Source organism: Oncorhynchus keta, chromosome 30 (genome assembly GCF_023373465.1).
Source record: "Oncorhynchus keta strain PuntledgeMale-10-30-2019 chromosome 30, Oket_V2, whole genome shotgun sequence".
Lineage (NCBI taxonomy): Eukaryota > Metazoa > Chordata > Actinopteri > Salmoniformes > Salmonidae > Oncorhynchus > Oncorhynchus keta.
This window is the reverse complement of record NC_068450.1, coordinates 43,962,312-43,983,958: the sequence shown is the minus strand read 5'-3', so window position 1 is coordinate 43,983,958 and position 21,647 is coordinate 43,962,312. Positions and strand designations below refer to the sequence as shown.

General features: G+C 41.0%; 1 protein-coding gene across 6 annotated transcripts in view; it reads left to right on the top strand.

The window, feature by feature from the left end:
• LOC118363647 (protein diaphanous homolog 2-like) overlaps positions 1 to 21,647 on the top strand; it is a 605,757-nt gene that overhangs the window by 431,755 nt on the left and 152,355 nt on the right. For all 6 annotated transcript variants that reach the window (XM_035744726.2, XM_035744729.2, XM_035744723.2 and 3 more), the window contains one exon: positions 9,112 to 9,236. In XM_035744726.2, the coding sequence (XP_035600619.2) occupies positions 9,112 to 9,236 (125 nt within the window). The remainder of the gene's footprint in view (positions 1 to 9,111; positions 9,237 to 21,647) is intronic.

Below are 21,647 nucleotides of genomic sequence, written 5' to 3'. Positions count from 1 at the left end.
TACCTGGGGGTAAAAATGATTGACATGGTTTTGCATGTGTAAGGGGTTACCTGGGGGTAAAAATGATTGACATGGTTTTGCATGTGTAAGGGGTTACCTGGGGGTAAAAATGATTGACATGGTTTTGCATGTGTAAGGGGTTACCTGGGAGTAAAAATTATTGACATGGTTTTGCATGTGTAAGGGGTTACCTGGGGGTAAAAATGATTGACATGGTTTTGCATGTGTAAGGGGTTACCTGGGGGTAAAAATGATTGACATGGTTTTGCATGTGTAAGGGGTAACCTGGGGGTAAAAATGATTGACATGGTTTTGCATGTGTAAGGGGTTACCTGGGGGTAAAAATGATTGACATGGTTTTGCATGTGTAAGGGGTTACCTGGGGGTAAAAATGATTGACATGGTTTTGCATGTGTAAGGGGTTACCTGGGGTTAAAATGATTGACATGGTTTTGCATGTGTAAGGGGTAACCTGGGGGTAAAAATGATTGACATGGTTTTGCATGTGTAAGGGGTTACCTGGGGGTAAAAATGATTGACATGGTTTTGCATGTGTAAGGGGTTACCTGGGGGTAAAAATGATTGACATGGTTTTGCATGTGTAAGGGGTTACCTGGGAGTAAAAATTATTGACATGGTTTTGCATGTGTAAGGGGTTACCTGGGAGTAAGAATTATTGACATGGTTTTGCATGTGTAAGGGGTTACCTGGGGGTAAAAATGATTGACATGGTTTTGCATGTGTAAGGGGTTACCTGGGAGTAAAAATGTGCGCGCTCATACAGCTTAGAAACACAGAGACGGATATATTCAATGCACGTCTTTTTTAAAGACACTAGCAGGTCTTGCTGACAGTGGTCATTAGAATAATTCACCAGCCAGAAATCATTTTCTACGTGAAGAAGTGTACATAGGCATTGTGCTTGTGGTTTTTCTCCCTCTCCTTGTCCATAGGAAATGTGCATTCTGTAGATACCAGTGGTTTGTTGAAAGTTGTCCCTGAAAACAGTATTATTTTGGTGTTCATTTTACTAATGATATCCCAAAAGGATCCCTACTTGGTGCTGATCATGCTTCCTGCAGCGCCTTATATTAGATAGAGAGGAATGGTAGTCTTATGTAGATTTATTTTCTAAAAAGCACGAACTGACCCATAACAGGCCCTTCCTTTTTAAAGTGACTTCAAAAGAGAAATTTCCATATATTTTTTTGGAGGCCTTTGTTGTTTATATTGCACTTTGCATAGCGACAAGTAATCTTATTTTGCTTCTGAAGCTGCGATAAAGTTTACCCTGAAAACACTCATTAACACCGCTTAATTAGAAAATGTTACTTTCTTGGCCCATTCCCTAACTCTCATCCAAAATGTTACGTTCTTGGCCCATTCCGTAACTCTCATCCAAAATGTTACTTTCTTGGCCCATTCCCTAACTCTCATCCAAAATGTTACTTTCTTGGCCCATTCCCTAACTCTCATCCAAAATGTTACTTTCTTGGCCCATTCCCTAACTCTCATCCAAAATGTTACTTTCTTGGCCCATTCCCTAACTCTCATCCAAAATGTTACTTTCTTGGCCCATTCCCTAACTCTCATCCAAAATGTTACTTTCTTGGCCCATTCCCTAACTCTCATCCAAAATGTTACTTTCTTGGCCCATTTCCTAACTCTCATCCAAAATGTTACTTTCTTGGCCCATTCCCTAACTCTCATCCAAAATGTTAAATTATAGGCTCCCAGTGCATCATTTGAATGTGCTGAATTATAAATGTTGGTTTTAGTAGACACAATACATTACTTTATACCATGGCATTGTTGAATACTGGTTTCTGATAGGCTTGGAGGGCATTCTAGAGTGTGCATTATTTCCTTCTTGTTATTATTATCATTATTATTATAATGCACAGTAAGTCCCAGTCGGTATTTAATAGAACGTTGCGGCCCGCCCGCTCGTGGCGAAAGCAATCGTTGTTACATTAGTTACCCAATTTGCTAACAGCAAAATGTTTTAAAATGCAATTCTTTAGTTTGTCTGCTTGTTTAAGTCAGTTATAAAACTACATTTACGAAAGATACAACATGTAGAAAGATTACTTTCCAACACTGCATGCTTCCAAGCGTTCTCACTACATAAAAAAAACATCTAATATCCCAACAAACGGGACATCCTGAGGACATTTGGCGACGTGCCAATTAGGTCCCTTAAGGGTTTTGGCGCGACATTATCTCACTGCCGTTCTCGGCAGGAACCTTTGTCTAGGTTCCTGTATGCTCCTGGGACATCACAGAGGACCATTTCAGGATCTTTTTAGGACATTCTCAGGACTTTCATTTTACTAGTCCTTAGGATTGCGCTCTTGGGACGTTGTGTCATGGTCCCCTGAATGTTCTTGGGACGTTGTGTCATTGTTCCCTGCGGGTTTTGTTTCTTTCCCGTTCATTTTACTAGTTCTTAACCTGCACAGGGACACCCATCCATAAGAGGTTTTTTTTAGTTCCCGTTCATTTTACTAGTTCTTAAGACTGCGCATGATGATACATTTTTATAGTTCCTGGTTTGACCGGGGACGTTTTTAGGATGTTCTTGGGACATCGTGCCATGGTCCCCTAATCTTTCTTGGGACGTTGTGTCATGGTCCCCTAGAGGTTTTTGTCAGATGATGGGCACAGGTGTCCCAAACCATTATAAGTAGAGTCACATAATGGAATTTATTTTGTAGGTAAGTTGTTCAGTTAAAATAGTCCAAGAGTATTTCATCAATGACAATATGATTATATTTGACATGATCAAATCAAATGTTATTTGTCACATGCGCCGAATACAACAGGTGTAGACTTTACCATGAAATGATTACAAGCCCTTAGCTCAATGCCGTTGGAGAAATAGAGTTAAGAAAATATTTACTGAATAAAATTTAGTGAAAAAAAATAATATTATAATCAAAATGTAACAGAAGAAAATGACATCACAATAATTGGGCTATATACAGGAGGTACCGGTACTTACTGACTTTATTGTCCCCATGGGGAAATGTTGTTGCAGTGTCATGTACACATTTAAAGTGGTGTTTAAATACAAAACAAAATTGACAACACAACTTTCATAACAGTTAGATAACAATAGAATAACATAAATTATCATAATTATAATGAATAAATAAAATCAAGACTAGCCCGCTGGCCTTACAGAGTCAATATGTACATTAGCCTGAGCTATTTAGGAGGGATATCACACCTGGCACAAATGATTGTCGAGTTCTGTTTGTCCTGCTGAGGGGTGCCCTATACCTGCGCCCAGAGGGGAGTAGTCCAGGTAGAGGGGGTGGCTTGGGTCTAAAATTATTTTGTGAGCCTTACGGAGGGCCCTGACCTTAAAGATCTCATCCAGGCCTGACTGTTTGACTCCAAGCACCTTGCTTTGCTGTGGTAATAATCGTTCTCAACATATTTCTCTGACTGACAATGGCATTGTCAAACCAACACACAATACAAAAAGTTAAAATACTCTCAATAAAATATTTGTAAAACAGAGTCAGTATAGTAGTCTATATTAGAAGATCCCAGCTTTTTGAGAAAGTACAGTCTCTGTTGGCTCTTTTTGTAGATCAGGTCTGTACATTTACTCCACGAAAGCTGATTGTCCAAAAGGACACCCAGATATGTGTATTCCTCTACAATTTCTATATTCTGACCTCTGATGGATGTTGCAGAGGTAGGTGTTGTACGCTTCCTGAAGTCTATGCACATCTCTTTGGTCTTGTTGGTATTGAGGACCAAGTGTGATTCTTCACACCAATCAACAAAGTAATCTAGGACTTGGCCATAATGGTCCTCGTCATCATACAACATGCTGATCAAGGCAGTGTCATCAGCAAACTTAACGAGGTGTCTGTCAGTATGGGAACTAGTTGAACTATTTGTGTACAAGATGTACAGGAGTGGGGACAAAACACATCCCTGAGGAGAGCCTGTGTTGGTATTGCGTATATCCGACATATGGGGACTTATTTTGACTCGCTGTGAGTGTTGGCTCAGGAAGACCAACAGCCACAAAACCAGTCCCCCATCTAAGGAGAAGTCCCGAATGAGTCTCTGTGTGGGGGTACAGGTTGGTTGAGTTAATTTGTAAAGTGACTATGCATAGATACTAAACAGCGAGTAGCAGCAGTTTAAAAATAGTCTGGGTGTCCATTTGATTAATTGTTCAGCAGTCTTATGGCTTGGGGGTAGAAGCTGTTAAGGAGCCTTTTGGTCCTAGACTTGGCACTCTGGTACCGCTTGCCGTGCGGTAGCAGAGAGAACAGTCTATGACCTGGGTGACTGGAGTCTTTGACCATTTTTTGGGCCTTCTTCTAACACAGCCTGGTATAGAGGTCCTGCATGTCAGGAAGCTTGGCCCCAATGATGTACTGGGCCGTACGCACTACCCTCTGTAGCGCCTTGTGGTCAGATGTCAAGCAGTTCCCAAACCAGGTGGTGATGCAACCAGTCTGGATGCTCTCGATGGTGCCTCCAGAACTTTATGAGGATTGAGGGACCCATGCCACATTTTTTCAGTCACCTGAGGGGGTGATTACATTGTGTATGTTAAAAGCATTGTTCATGTGCCTGGGTGTCCCTAGCATTTCCAAAACACGAAGAGTTATGACTGGATCAGTGGTTCACCATTTATGGCCTTGATGGCTTTGGCAACATTAAAAAAGGATGATGTGTACGTACCCTGGGTAAAATATAAAAATAATTTGTGGGTGGGATGTTTCTGTGCGACCATCAGTTGACGTCCTCAGGACAAACTTGGAACTTGACAAGACCTCCAGGTGACAATGAGACAACGTCCTAAAAAAATGTCCTTCGGGACATCCCCAGGGCCAACCAGAAACTTGATAAAATGTCCAGGGGACCATGACACAACATCCTGACGACTTTAGGCAACCATTTCGTGAAGTCCCAGGGACGTCCTAACGTCTCATTATTGTTTGCAGGGTATGCTCTCTCCAGTTCGTTGACATTTTGCAGTTAGGCTTCATCATAGTGCTGTAAATGAGTCTTCTGGAGAATCTGTTAGCTAACCCCCTGTGTCTCAGTGTGATGGCTACTGAAGCCAATAAAGATCAGCTACCTCAACTCTGTTATTAGCCCAGCCTGTACTGCTGTCATTCAGACACAGACCCCTTTGAGTTTACCTGAGTTCCCTGAGTTTCGTTGGCAAATGATGAACGGTTCCCAGGTATGATGCATCTGTGTGTATCTAATCTATCCATCTCTGCCTGTCTGTGTGCCCACCTCTCTAGCTCTTCATTTCCCCCTGCTATCAGTGCTGGCTCAGATCACACTAACAACAGTTTGGGTGCTCTCTATGGCCCTATCAGTGCTGGAGTTGGGCTGTGTTGACTGCGGGCATGCCGCCCCGCCCCATCCCCTAGTGTCCCCTAGAGTAAGACATAACCCCCGGCTTTGTGTGCCTTGAATGGTGGGGGGACACTATATCCCTAATCACCAGATCCCTCCAAGCATCCCACTAATGACCTCACCCTCGCTCATCCTCTGCATCGTTGCTACCGTCGCTAGATTGATTTGTGGCCCCGGTGTAACTGTGTATGTCTCTGTGTACTGTAAGTGTTTCGTCCCCGCACTCACGGGGTAGTGGGATTGTTAGAAAATACAAAATAAAACCAGGTGGGAGCTGTATGATGGCTGTAAAGAAATAATATGCTTCCCTGGTGTCAATGAGAATACCCCTTTCTTAATAGCTTCCACACAGCTCGTTGGATGGGTTGGGAAACATAAAGGACGCTGGGCCTGGTGGCAAGCATAGTGGTGAGTCCTGCCATGTTGTTTGCCTGCCCTCCCATCATGTATGACTCGCTGCACTAAATGTAGAAGATGCGATGAGAGACAAGATTTTTATTTCACACGATACAAGGGCATCATATACGCCAGACATGGTAGGCTCAAAAAGCAATTGAATACCACATGTGGCGCGCGGACATTGCAAGACAGGTACATTGTGGAGACATGCTTTGAAGTAGGTTTTTATTACTGAATATTTGAGTGAAGATAGGCAAGTTCAATTAAACACTGAGGCTTGATTTGACATTTCCACGTGAAGGTTTATCTAAATAGCATGGGATGGCTTTGAACTAGTCAAGATGGAAGCACTTTTATTAAGGAGGATACTTTTAACATCCTATACTTTGATATTCATTTTCCATTTGAATGCTGAGGCTTACCACAGCCACTGCCCACAGCCCAATCCACTGTAACTCCATAGAAGTCTTATTGTTTAACTATCTGTCACTATTATTGAATGAATATGTTCAGTCTAGTGTAGGACTCTTGATAGGGGTCCTATGTGGCTCAGTTGGTAGAGCATGGCGCTTGTAACGCCAGGGTAGTGGGTTCGATTCCCGGGACCACCCATACGTAGAATGTATGCACACATGACTGTAAGTCGCTTTGGATAAAAGCGTCAGCTAAATGGCATATATTACTATATATTACTATAAAGACCAGTACAAGTCAAAAATATGTATCTTAAACAGTCTGTAAACGTTTGCGCTGTAACCTCTTGGTGTCCACTCTGTGACGCAGACCCAGGCAAAACATCATTGACCCATATATTTGCCTGTGACCAGTTCACACACCGTTTAGTCATAGTCGGAAGTGTCTGTGTATTAGTAATAGGGATGTGAACCGTAAATCGTTTATCCACCGAAAATACATTTGACCGGTCATGCTTATCAGTCTGTAGGTTCATTTCCATAATTTGGGGTAATTAAATTGGCATACAGAGCCCAGTTTGAGGAGTGGGATAGCCTATTTCCTGTCAGGCAGCGCGAGAGCAGGTTCTTAAAAAAGCTGTTTACTAGAGTGAAATATGTGTCCAGTCATTGCGCAACAAATAACAATTCTAAAGGCAAATGCATGCTAGAAACTGTATTGATGGCCACGATTAAAACAAGCTACTATTTTTATTTCTCGATCTCAACTCGTAATTGATAGCCTGGCGCTGTCAGCCACAGTTGTTTTATAAAGACTTCCTCAAGCCATTATTAACCAGCTTTTAACCAGCTCCTGTTCTATTGATTATCATATTAACTTTATTTTGTTGTCCAGAAGCCAAAGGCACAATCCTATTAATATCAGCAACCCATCCCAGTTGTTGTTATTAGTTTTCCATCCAAGTTTTATCTCTGTCATATACAAGTTCTCCCACTTAAAAAGATGAGAGAGGCCTGTAATTTCCATCATAGGTACACTTATGACAGACAAAATCAGAAAAACAAATCCAGAAAATCACATTGTAAGATTGTTAATGAATTTATTTGCAAATTATGGTGGAAAATAAGTATTTGGTCACCTACAAACAAGCAAGATTTCTGGCTTTCACAGACCTGTAACTTCTTCTTTAAGAGGCTCCTCTGTCCTCCACTCGTTACCTGTATTAATGGCACCTGTTTGAACTTGTTCTCAGTATAAAAGACACCTGTCCACAACCTCAAACAGTCACACTCCAAACTCCACTATGGCCAAGACCAAAGAGCTGTCAAAGGACACCAGAAACAAAATTGTAGACCTGCACCAGGCTGGGAAAACTGAATCTGCAATAGGTAAGCATCTTGGTTTGAAGAAATCAACTGTGGGAGCAATTATTAGGAAATGGAAGACATACAAGACCACTGATAATCTCCCTCGATCTGGGGCTCCACGCAAGAGGGACCAGGACGACTGATCCGTGTAAAGGAAAGAATGACTGGGGCCATGTATCGTGAGATTTTGAGTGAAAACCTCCTTCCATCAGCAAGGGCATTGAAGATGAAACGTGGCTGGGTCTTTCAGCATGACAATGATCCCAAACACACCGCCTGGGCAACGAAGGAGTGGCTTTGTAAGAAGCACTTCAAGGTCCTGGAGTGGCCTAGCTAGTCTCCAGATCTCAACCCCATAGAAAATCTTTGGAGGGAGTTGAAAGTCTGTGTTGCCCAGCAACAGCCCCAAAACATCACTGCTCTAGAGGAGATCTGCATGGAGGAATGGGCCAAAATACCAGCAACAGTGTGTGAAAACCTTGTGAAGACTTACAGAAAACGTTTGACCTCTGTCATTGCCAACAAAGGGTATATAACAAAGTATTGAGATAAACTTTTGTTATTGACCAAATACTTATTTTCCACCATCATTTGTAAATAAATTCATAAAAAATCATTACGATGTGATTTTCTGGATTTATTTTTCTCATTTTGTCTGTCATAGTTGAAGTGTACCTATGATGAAAATTACAGGCCTCTCATCTTTTTAAGTGGGAGAACTTGCACAATTGGTGACTGACTAAATACTTGTTTGCCCCCCTGTATGGAACCTCTCACATTAGGTGTACTGTTTAGAACTGTGTTTTCCCACGAATTCCATTTTGGCAAATGTTTGAAAATTATATTTTATTAGCAGCTTCATTACAGGAGTTGCATGTTCAATAATAGTCTATAACCTTTTGACTGTAAGACGATAGGCTTGCTATTGTTGCATGTTGCCATTAAGCTCTTAACGAAAAATGTCCTTTCCTTGAATGCTTGCATACTATTTTCTGTTGGTCATGTTACTGTTTGAAAACAATCAAACCGTTCGTTGACCGGTTAATGAGGGTCAGTTAGTCGGGAGAAAAATTGACTGAAATGTGCATCCCTAACACTAAACATCCCTAACATTAATAACACTAAAGCCTATACATGGCACCAGTAACTACTCTCCTGTCCTGTCTGATCCCCTAAGACATTCACAAGTCTTTGAAGTCCTCACTTGAAAGGGTTGATCTGAATAGTGAGAGTGAGCAGTCCAAAGGAACTCTGTAAACAGTGATTACAGACTGATTAATGAGCTCGAGCCACTCTACCGGGCACACACTGACGCACGCACACTCGCTTTTCAGGCCACACAGAATGTTGTGCTGAGGCAGATTCTGGAGTGAACCAACTCAGCCTAACCTCAGCAAACAACGCTGATTGGAACAATCTACATCAAAGACATTCATATTTATAGATATGCAGTTCGTCTGCCATGTATTGAACTTTTATAATACAGTATATTAATGATATAAGTATTTTCTCCATCTTTCTCCAGTTTCTGCCGAGATCCTGAAAAGCAGTCTGAGCACCATGGAGCGACACATCCAGAGGCTAGAAAACGACATTGAGAATTTCCCCAAGACAGACGACAAAAAAGATAAGTTTGTGGAAAAATTGTCCATATCCTTTTCGTGTGTATTTCATTGATTCCTCCCCTTGTCTTATCTGCAACTGTTGCTGAAGTAGAAAGCCATGATAGACATGGTTTGGCCATTGGGCGCCTGTGGATTCGCCACCAGAGAGACTGTTCTGTGCTTGTGTTCTCCCTGGCAGGAAAGAGTAGTTAAGGGCCATACGTGTGACTAGTGGTACCCAGGGGCTTAAAGGAATGGATATGGCTGCCTTGCCACTAGTGAGATGTTTATCAAATCTCCTCCTCCTCCTCTCCCCAAAGAGAGTTCAGGCCTGGAGCTATTTTTACCACCACTCCACCACTGCCTACCCTCCGGGACTCTAATGGGGGATCGTTCCCCCACGCTGACTTATTGCCACCTCCTGATTTCATCTCCCGACCGGCCACAGCCCTCTCCACACAGACCTTCTGTGGGCTATCACCTCTCATGGCCCTTCTCTATTTTCGATAACAGAGTGCTTTCACTTAAACTCAAGCGGTTCGGCTCTCAAATCAAATTAGTGATGCCTGAGCACTTCTCAGTGTCCATTTTAAGGAGGACGGTGCCTCGGCAGAATAGGTTTGTCTAGATATATGGCACTTATACACACAATATAGGGTCTCATTGGGGCTATGATACCTCCTATCGCTGTCTGCAGTAAAACAGACGGAATTCCTGTATCCTCTGTCTCTCGATATGAGTTAACACATTTATTAAGGGAGTGCAAGAATCATCAATTCAAGGGTAATTCATCAATTCAGGAGGCATTCCATATGTTCAATGCTCACACTTAAGATGGTGTTTAACCTTAATTTGAGTTATTTCTTAGTGTAGTCAAAGTGGAGATTTATTCAAGCTTGCTTTGCACTTTGGCTGGCATAAAAGTAATAGCCAACTCATACATTAGCAATCTGTTCCCAGTCAAAAAAAAATCTGTGTAATTAAAAAACAGAGGCTCTGGCTAAGACCTCCCTTGCAGCTCTGAACCAAACAGGCAGAAAAGGCAGCTCAAGGCCCCTGATGTCAGTATCGATTCCGGGGCTTCTTGTAGAATGTGAGCATGAGTGAGATGAAATGGAGAACTGCAGATATACTGCAGCAGTGCTTTCCCTCACTGTCTGGATCGTGTCCCCAGAGAGAGAGAGGGAGAGAAGCTGCCTGGAAACGCCCCACTTCCACCCACCTCCTTCCTCACCTGATCTGGCATCAGAACCAAAATGGAGCCTCAGTTGCATTTGCCGAACATATTTTAGTGACTGCCTCATTGTGAAAATAGCTATAGAGGAAATATTGAAATGTGTTGTTTTCTTAGCTCCATTTTGTAGCGTTCCCACCTACCCTCTTTCTCTGTGTTCAGCCAGATTGAGGGTGAATGACAGGGGATTGTAACCGAGCTACGCTCACGCCTTTGCGCATGACAGAGTAGGCATTGTTATCCTTGATAAAGACAGCCAGAAAGCTGTTTTGCTTTTTCCTTTGTGTCACCCACAATCGACGTTGGGAGTCGAGGTGACTCAAATGGCAAGGAGGAGAGCGTATCATTGTGTATCAGTCCTCCCTTCTGCTCTCTGTCTCTCCCTGTTAGAGTTTGACCTGCATGTGACCTTTTTTTTTCAGGTAATGAAGTGATAAAGTTAATATGCTAGTCAAAATAACATTGCTCAACCGCAACTAAACAAATCAGTTCACATGATTAGGCATCAAGGGTAATTCGCAAGGTTTCTAAATAATAGATGTGTGATCGAAGGTGCATTTCTTTGTACTGTAGGATCCTGAACACACTTCTCCGGGTGTGTTGAATGTTTCACGCCCCTTCAGTTTTTTCCTTACAATTCATGATGTGGAACTGTCAAAAAGGATGACAATCGGCTTTGCTTTGAATCATCCTACTCTCTTCTTATTTTCTCCTTGAACATTGAAGTGAACATAAACAATAGTGTCGTGAAAGGTTTTCACATGCAGAACGTTGTGTGTTTAAAAAAAAAAAAAACATATGTGTGAGATAAAGAGATGGAAAGACAATGCTTGATTTTCCCAGATTTGATGTGCTATATTTTATTTTTGACTTTGGCTTAGATAACCGTAATCCATTTAACACATTGTAGGGTGTGTGAAACTGACCGTTTGAAATTCCTAGCCACATTTGTTTGCGGTTTTTGTAAAGATAAACCAGCCAAGTCAAACGCCAACATACCTTTTTTAAACGTCTTACTGGGATTAAAGAAGGCCGCTGATGCCTTGAAACATGACCGATGAAAGAGCAACAACAACAGAAAAGGTCATGCATTTGATGGTTGAGCAACCCTGAAAAAGTTGCATATATCATCTTGACTGTACAGCAGTGACAACTGAGGAAGTGTGTATGGTAGAGTTTGTCTGCGTGTGTGTGTGTGTCTGCGTGTGTGTGTGTGTGTGTGTGTGTGTGTGTGTGTGTGTGTGTGTGTGTGTGTGTGTGTGTGTGTGTGTGTGTGTGTGTGTGTGTGTGTGTGTGTGTGTGTGTGTGTGTGTGTGCGTGCGTGTGCGTGCGTGTGTGTGTGTGTGTGTGTGTGCACGCATTTGTGTGTGTGTGTGTGTGTGTGCACGCATTTGTGTGTGTGTGTGTGTGCTTGTGTTTGACAGAGTCCCTTTTGGCCTTTTTTTCTAAGACTTGCTGCAGTTTGCCAATTGAGCTTTTGAAAGGGAACAATGAATGTATCAAAGCAGCACAACTTTAATTCACCTCTTGAGGTTATTATTGTTTTTATAATGAATATGAATCTGTTAAATGTTTCTAATTGATTCAACTGGCTTAGAGATTATGAGTTGGAACTCAGCTTGAGTTCAATTAGAATATCCACACCAGAAAATGGTGAATACCTCATATACTTTAATTCACAGATTTCAAATGGCTGCATTTACCAGTTCATATCTGCAGTTGTTATCTACTGAACAAGACAGCCTGAACCCAACTCCTAGTACTTTCTGTCCTCACACACAGCCCAGCGGAGGTATTTCATTTAGTTTTCCGGATTTTTTTTCCTCCCTCCACTACCGTAATGTATGCAAAGTACTGAATGGGGTGTTTGTTCAGCAGTTTAGTGATATCTATCTATCAGATTTAATGGTAGCCCACAAAGGAAGGGAATTGAGGCATTGGCCCCTGGGGGCTGCTAATTCACTGGAGAGGCTTGAGTGGCTTGGTTGATCCCAGCCCCCCCCCTTTTACAGATCTATAGTGGATATGAAGGAGTAGGACTCTGAGGGAGGGACAGACTATAGGGACTGTGGATAACATGCTGGGTTGCTAATGGGAGTGTCGTGGGTCGCCGTGGCAATGAGAAGCAGGACTGAGCATTGATGGATGGTTGGCCCCTGCGGTACTCAATGCCATAGTTCAGCCCGCTGATATTTAGCTTAACCTTTCAGCCCCAAAGGGACCTGAGAAGTCGAATTCAGCTTGTGTAATTGTGAACCCCTCCCCTGACACATTAAGACCTGTAGCTGTGCTTTGGTCATGTGGGGCTATAGCTCACTGCATTCGCTGTGTGGCGTATTGAAATAAGTATACAGCTAAAAGCATCACTTCTTATCTGAGGTAACTCCTCCCAGGTACAATGCATTGTATAATGTGTTTAATAAAATTAATTAAAATAGAAGAACATACAAACAGATGATTTGCATTGTCTTCCCATACATACTTGTTATCTTGGAACAGTACAAAGACAAAAGGACAGGAAATTAATGAATGGATTGCCACTCACCCCATGTTCCCCCTTATTGTACAGTGATTTGTCCTTTAAAAGTTGCAGGGTACTGCAGCACAGCTTGCATAGTGCCGCAGAATTCTTTAACCACTGGTACCATTAATGCTAGTTAGTGCTAGTTTGACCATAAGAGGGCATCTTTGAGAAGCATTTGATAGCCGTCAATAGTGGCTGTCCTAGAACATGTAAAACCTTTTTTGATAAGAACATAGTATATGGGACTGATTTTAAGAAATGTTGCTTAACCTGTCTGGGCAGAACCTTGTTCCACTAGCGGAACCCCTCGCCAACAGCCAGTGAGATTGCAGGGCACCAAATTCAAAACACAGAAATCTCATAAATCAAATTTATCAAACATACAACTATTAGGCACCATTTTAAAGATAACATTCTTGTTAATCCAGCCAGTGTCTGATTTCAAAAAGGCATTACAGCGAAAGCTCCACAAACGATTATGTTAGGTCACCACCAAGTCACAAAAAAATAACTTTTCCAGCCAAAGAGAGGAGTCACAAAAAGCATAAATATAGATTAAATTCATCACTAACCTTTGATCTTCATCAGATGACACTCATAGGACTTCATGTTACACAATACATGTATGTTTTGTTCGATAAAGTGCATATTTGTATCCAAAAATCTCATTTTACATTGGCGTGTAATGTTCAGTAGTTCCAAAACATGCGGTGATTTTGGAGAGAGCCACATCAATTTACAGAAATACTCATAATAAACATTGATAATAGATACAACTATTAGACATGGAACTTTAGATAAACCTCTCCTTAATGCAACCGCAGTGTCAGATTTGTTTTAAACTTTAGGGAAAAAGCATACCATGCAATAATCTGAGTACGGCGCTCAGATCCCAAACCAACCAAAGAAATATCTGCCATGTTGTTTAGTCAACAGAAGTCAGAAATAGCATTATAAATATTAATTTGCATTTGATCTTGATCAGAATGCACTCCCAGGAATGGCAGTTCCACAATAAATGTTTGATTTGTTCGATAAAGTTTATAATTTATGTCCATATACCTCCTTTTGTTAGGACGTTTAGTAAACAAATCCAAACGCGTGTGCAAGTCCAGTGGAAAGGTCGGACGAAATGTCCAAAAAGTTATATTACTGGTCGTAGAAACATATCAAACAAAGTATAGAATCAATATTTAGGATGTTTTTAACATAAATCTTCAATAATGTCCCAACTGGAGAATTCCTTTGTCTGTAGAAAAGCAATGGAACGCGAGGTAACTATCACATGACCGAGCGTCACGAGCTTGTGCCTCTCTGCCAGACCTCTGACTCATTCCCCTCTCATTCGGCCCCCCTTCACAGTAGAAGCCTGAAACAATGTTCTAAAGACTGTTGACATCTAGTGGACGTCCTAGGAAGTGCAAGATGACCAATATCCCACTGTATCTTCAATAGGGACTGAGTTGAAAAACTACAAACCTCATTTCCCACTTCCTGGTTGGATTTTTTCTCAGGTTTTTGCCTGCCATATGAGTTATGTTATACTCACAGACATCATTCAAACTGTTCTAGAAACGATTTCCCACTTCCTGGTTGGATTTTTTCTCAGGTTTTTGCCTGCCATATGAGTTATGTTATACTCACAGACATCATTCAAACTGTTCTAGAAACGTCAGAGTATGTTCTATCCAATTCTACTAATACTGAGTAGCAGGCAGTTTACTCTCGGCACGCCTTTCATCCAAAAGTGAAAATGCTGCCCCCTATCCCAATGAAGTTAATACATTTTTATTAATATTATGGTGTTTCTATTCCAAGAAAAACGAAAAACCTCTGGGTTTCCGTTAGGATGGAACGGAAAATATGGCTCTGTACAACGTGATGGTTGGGAGTAGGCTACAGAACTTGGATATTTAGATAAATAATTCCCTTGTCGTGTGGGGACGCTGGAGACCGGGGTTCAATTACCGATGGGAAAGGAGTAGGCTGTCCTTGTGAATAAGAATTTATCCTTAACTGACTGGCCTAGTTAAATAAATGTTACAAGAGCATAACATTTCTACACCCTAATTGTGTAATTGTAGTCTAACCAATAACCAAACAGAGATTCAGTGAAAATAAACAATTTACATTTACATTTACATTTAAGTAATTTAGCAGACGCTCTTATCCAGAGCGACTTACAAATTCTCATTGATTGAGCTTCTGTCCTCTTCTGGGTACATTGACTTCCATACAAAACTTAGGAGGCTCATTGTTCTCCCTCCCCATCCATAGCTTGCTACAGTTAACTATCATTACAGTGCATAACATGTAGTTGACTCAAAGAGAGACAATAGTTGAACAGTTTTGGAGAAGTGAATATGTTTAAATTAAGGAGAAAAGAGAGAGATATGTCATAGTATATATATTTTTCACTTTCACTTATTTAGCTAGCATCGAATGCATCTAGCTAGTTTAGCCTAATCAAACACTTGGCTCAAACAGAGAGGGATGCTATGTTAGTTAGCTGACTATGGCTATCCAATACTGGAACTCTTCCAAGTGAAGGTAAGCTTTTGGTTTTATTAAATTATTGCCATCGTGGTCACCGGTGTAACTGCTAAACTGCTTGCTGGCGACTGTACACTCGATTGCATGATTGTAGCGGGTCTACTAACGCGTTAGTTCTAGTAGCTATGTTGACTGTGACGTGGCAATGATGTAGGTGGTGTGTAGCGGTTAGAGGTTTGGTATGGAAATATGAAGGTTTGGTATGGAAATGTTTTTTTGCCTCATCAGACAGCAGATGTGATCTGCACTGAAGTCCACAAGCTAAGGTAAAAGGTGAGAGGAGGCGAGCACGTAAAGTGGATGTAAGAAATAATTATACATACAATACGTGTTTGGGTGTGATCAGGGGTGTATTCATTGTGCTGATTCTGTTTAAAAATGTTTGTAAACGGAAGCAAATGGAACGAAACAGGGATAAACATACAGTTGAAATCAGAAGCTTACATACACTTAGGGTGGAGTCATTAAATCTTGTTTTCAACCACTCCACAAATGTATTGTTAACAAACTGTAGTTTTGGCAAGTCGGTTAAGACATCTACTTTGTGCATAACACTCTTAACCTTTCCAACAATTGTTTACAGACATATTATTTCACTTATAATTCACTGTATCACAATTCCAGTGGGTTAGAAGTTTACATACACTAAGTTGACTGTGCATTTAAACAGCTTGGAAAATTCCAGAAAATTGTGTCATAATTGACATCATTTGGGTCAATTTGAGGTGTAACTGTGGATGTATTTAAAGGTCTAACTTCAAACTCAGCGCGTCTTTGCTTGACATCATGGGAAAATCAAAAGAAGTCAGCCAAGACCTCCACAAGTCTGGTTCGTCCTTGGGAGCAATTTCCAAACGCCTGAAGGTATAGCACATTCATCTGTACAAATAGCACACATGTATAAACACCATGGGACCACACAGCTGTCATACCACTCTGTAAGGAGACACGTTCTGTCTCCTAGAGATGAATGTACTTTGGTGTGAAAAGTGCCAATCAATCCCAGAACAACAGCAAAGGACCTTGTGAAGATGCTGGAGGAAACAGGTACAAAAGTATCTACAGTGGGGCAAAAAAGTAGTTAGTCAGCCACCCATTGTGAAAGTTCTCCCACTTAAAAAGATGAGAGGCCTGTAATTTCCATCATAAATGACAGACAAAATGAGAAAAAAATCCAGAAAATCACATTGTAGGATGAATGAATTTATTTGCAACTTATGGTGGGAAAAGTATTTGGTCAATAACAAAAGTTTATCTCAATATTTATTTATATACCCTTTGTTGGCAATGACAGAGGTCAAATGTTTTCTGTAAGTCTTCACAAGGGTTACACACAGTGTTGCTGGTATTTTGGCCCATTCCTCCATGCAGATCTCCTCTAGAGCAGTGATGTTTTGGGGCTGTTGCTGGGCAACACAGACTTTCAACTCCCTCCAAAGATGTTCTATGGAGTTGAGATCTGGAGACTGGCTAGGCCACTCCAGGACCTTGAAATGCTTCTTACAAAGCCACTCCTTCGTTGCCCGGGCGGTGTGTTTGGGATCATTGTCATGCTGAAAGACCCAGCCACGTTTCATCTTCAATGCCCTTGCTGGAAGGAGGTTTTCACTCAAAATCTCACGATACATGGCCCCATTCATTCTTTCCTTTACACGAATCAGTCGTCCTGGTCCCTTTGCAGAAAAACAGCCCCAAAGCATGATGTTTCCACCCCCATGCTTCACAGTAGGTATGGTGTTCTTTGGATGCAACTCAGCATTCTTTGTCCTCCAAACACGACGAGTTGAGCTTTTACCAAAACGTTATATTTTGGTTTCATCTGACCATATGACATTCTCCCAATCTTCTTCTGGATCATCCAAATGCTCTCTAGCAAACTTCAGACGGGCCTGGACATACTGGCTTAAGCAGGGGGACACGTCTGGCACTGCAGGATTTGAGTCCCTGGCGGCGTAGTGTGTTACTGATGGTAGGCTTTGTTACTTTGGTCCCAGCTCTCTGTAGGTCATTCACTAGGTCCCCGCATTTGGTTCTGGGATTTTTGCTCACCGTTCTTGTGATCATTTCGACCCCACGGGGTGAGATCTTGCGTGGAGCCCCAGATCGAGGGAGATTATCAGTGGTCTTGTATGTCTTCCATTTCCTAATAATTGCTCCGACAGTTGATTTCTTCAAACCAAGCTGCTTACCTATTGCAGATTCAGTCTTCCCAGCCTGGTGCAGGTCTACAATGTTGTTTCTTGTGTCCTTTGACAACTCTTTGGTCTTGGCCATAGTGGAGTTTGGAGTGTGACTGTTTGAGGTTGTGGACAGGTGTCTTTTATACTGATAACAAGTTCAAACAGGTGCAATTAATACAGGTAACGAGTGGAGGACAGAGGAGCCTCTTAAAGAAGAAGTTACAGGTCTGTGAGAACCAGAAATCTTGCGTGTTTGTAGGTGACCAAATACTTATTTTCCACAATAATTTGCAAATAAATTCATAAAAAATCCTACAATTTTCTGGATTTTATTTCTCATTTTGTCTATCATAGTTGAAGTTTACCTATGATGAAAATGACAGGCCTCTCTCATCTTTTTAAGTGGGAGAACTTGCACAATTGGTGGCTGACTAAATAAAAAATGTTGCCCCACTGTATATCCACAGTAAAACGAGTCCTATATATCAACATAACCTGAAAGGCCACTCAGCAAGGAAGAAGACACTGCATCTAAACCGCAATTAAACAAAAACTGACTAAGGTTTGCATCTGCGCATGGGGACAAAGATCGTACTTTTTGTTGAAATGACCTCTGGTATGATAAAACAAAAATAGAACTGTTTGGCCATAACATCGTTATGTTTTGAGGAAAAAGGGGGGAGGCTTGCAAGCTGAACAACAACATCCCAACCGTGAGGCACGGGGGTGGCAGCATCATGTTGTGGGGTGCTTTGCTGCAGGAGGGATTGGTGCACTTCACAAAATAGATGGCATCATGAGGGTGGAAAATTATGTGGATATATATGTTGAAGCAACATCTCAAAACATCAGTCAAGAAGTTAAAGCTTTGTCCCAAATGGGTCTTCCAAATGGACAATGACCCCAAGCATACTTCCAAAGTTGTTGCAAAATGGCTTAAGGACAACAAAGTCAAGGTATTGGAGTGGCCATCACAAAGCCCTGACCCTAATCCTACAGACAATTTGTGGTCAGAACTGAAAAAGCTTGTGCGAGCAAGGAGGCCTACAAACCTGACTCAGTTACACCAGCTCTGTCAGGAGGAATGCGCCAAAATTCACCCAACCTATTGTGGGAAGCTTGTGGAAGGCTACCCGAAACATTTGACCCAAGTTAAACAATTTAAAGGCAATGCAACCAAATACTAATTGAGTGTATGTAAACTTCTGATCCACTGGGGATGTGATGAAAGAAATAAAATCTGAAATAAATCATTCTCTCTACTATTATTCTTGCATTTCACATTCTTAAAATAATTTGGTGATCCTAACTGACCTATTACAAGGACTTTTTACTTGGAATAAATGTCAGGGATTGTGAAAAACAGAGTTTAAATGTGCTTGGCTATGGTGTATGTAAACTCCTGACTTCAACTGTACCTGAATTTGTCCAATGGACGCTATTTTTCTGAAACTGTTGGACTAGTGATTACACCCTATATCAGCTAGATACAGACCAGAGTGTGCAACGTGGTATTAAGTGTGTCGCTGTCTATCACCTTGATCACTCAAAATGTTCTTGACCTGTGCACCTACTTTGTAAAGTCTAATTTATAGGCAAGTGTGTAAGAACCTTATGATGGGTACAGGGAATATTGAAGTATCTTGTAGTAGCCTAAACCTATTGATGTTACATTGAACTGGGTGAATGGAATATGAATGACAGTCATCCAATATGCTGTAATAGAAATAAGGCCATATTCATTAAAAAAAGGCACTAACTGCCACTACGAAAGAAATTCATTGCAAGAAATGGGGCAAAGCAATTGACTTTTTGTCCTGAATACAAAGTGTTATGTTTGGGGCAAATCCAGTACAACACCTTACTGAAATCCACTCTATATTTTCAAGCATAGTGGTGGCTGCCTCATGTTATGGGTATGTATGCTTGTAAGCGTTAAGGACTGGGGAGTTTTTCAGGATTAAAACTTAAAGAAATGGAGCTAAGCACAGGCAAAATCAGAGAGCAAAACCTGGTTCAGTCTGCTTTCAACCATACACTTGGAGATTAATTCACCTTTCAGCAGGACAATAACCTAAAACTATAAACTCTGGAGTTGCTTACCAAGAAGACTGTGAATGTGCCTGAGTGGCCTAGTTACAATCTTTACTTGAAAAATATATTGCAAGACCTGAAAATGGTTGTCTAGCAATGATCAACAACCAATTTGACAGAGCTTGAAGAATGTTTGAAAATAATAATGGGCAAATGTTACACAATCCAAGTATGCAAAGCTATTAGAGACTTACACAAAGGTGCTTCTGCAAAATATTGATTAAGGGGTATTGTATATGGCTATATTTCATTTTCAACACATTTGCAAAATGTATAAAAATATATTTTCACTTTTTAATTATGGGGTATTGTTTGTAAATCGTTGTGCAACATCATGGGTAAGCTCTTTGCATAGTCTTTCAACAAAAAAAGTTGATTTTTGCCGTTGTGTGCATTTAAACTAAATGCTTTAAGTATTAACAGTATAATTTCACAATATTGGTGGTGTTGGGGGAGGGCATACAATAAAGGTCAGTATTTTATTGATTTATATTATACAGTCATTTTTGGTCATCTTTATCAAGGGTGTCAATAATTATGGACCCAAATGTAAGTAGTGAATAAAAAATTCCTACTTCAGAACGTGGTATACTGTAGCTTCCAGGCCTGCGCTACTGCAAGGCCCACACACACACACATACACACACACCTCACTGTGTGACTGTGTAACGGTAACTCGGTACACCCAGACAGACTCATCCCTCACACACATGCACACACACACACACACACACACACACACACTACACTGTAATACCACCCGTATGACATTTATGCAGGGAGCACCTTCTGTTGTAAACCGATCCATCAGTTTGATACTTCAAAGGAAGTTATGTGTTTGTATTTTGGAGGTCATGCCAAATGACTAGTCTTGTGGTATTTCAGAATAGCCAGTATGAGCGCTCATTCTGTGTTTCCTGTGTTGACGTTTGACGCTTACAGTTGAACTAATGTACCTCTGCTAGCGACATCCCCCTGTATAACTAAAGGTGCTTTTGCTTAACTGAGAACAGGATAAGAAAACTGAAAGATTCTTACTAATTCCTTAACAAAGGATGACTGGTATTTAAATACCACATGCATAGGTAAACCACCTGTAAAGATTTAGCTACACTGTCGAGATGAAAACTCGACAAATATACCTTCGCCATTATGAATGATAATTACTGTAGATCTGATATGTTTCATTACTTCAAATGTATACCCGTTATAATTTGTTTACGTTTGTACTTACTCGTAGTAGTAAACCAGGTCAACAGTACAATGTTTACCTCGTCAACGCGCTCTTTTTGTAAGTGCCCTCCTTTTTTAAATGAAATTCATTGTACATTTTGTGGCTAAATAATTCATATTGGCAGCACAGATAAGCCCAGGAGCTTTTTAATTAAGCAGACATTCACAAACCTAAACCTGGTAAATAAATATAGGAGAGGAATAGAAAATAACTGTTTATTTCCCTGAGTGGTGCATTTGTGACCGTATCTCGGTACCCCTTGGTGGCTATCCCAGTTTCTGGTACTGTCCTATCTTCGTATTGTCTCAACATGGATGTCTATAGAAGATAGAAGCTATAGAAACAGCCAGCTTGCCTAAACAATAGACACGTTTCATTCGCTGGTGTCACAGGAGACCATAAGATTTTAATTAACCAATTTTAATAGGTGTCGATCCGGAATTAACAACATCTGCCAAAAATGACAATAATAATTGCCATTCTAATGATGATAGTCATAAAGAGGGCGGGGGCAGGAAAACACAAAAGGGAAAAGCTTGCGTGTGTAATTATGTTGCTGTCTTCCACCAGATCTGTGTTTAATGGGAAATGGCATTCAAAGCCGTGTGTTTTGTGTGATAGCATTTTGCGTAGAGCTA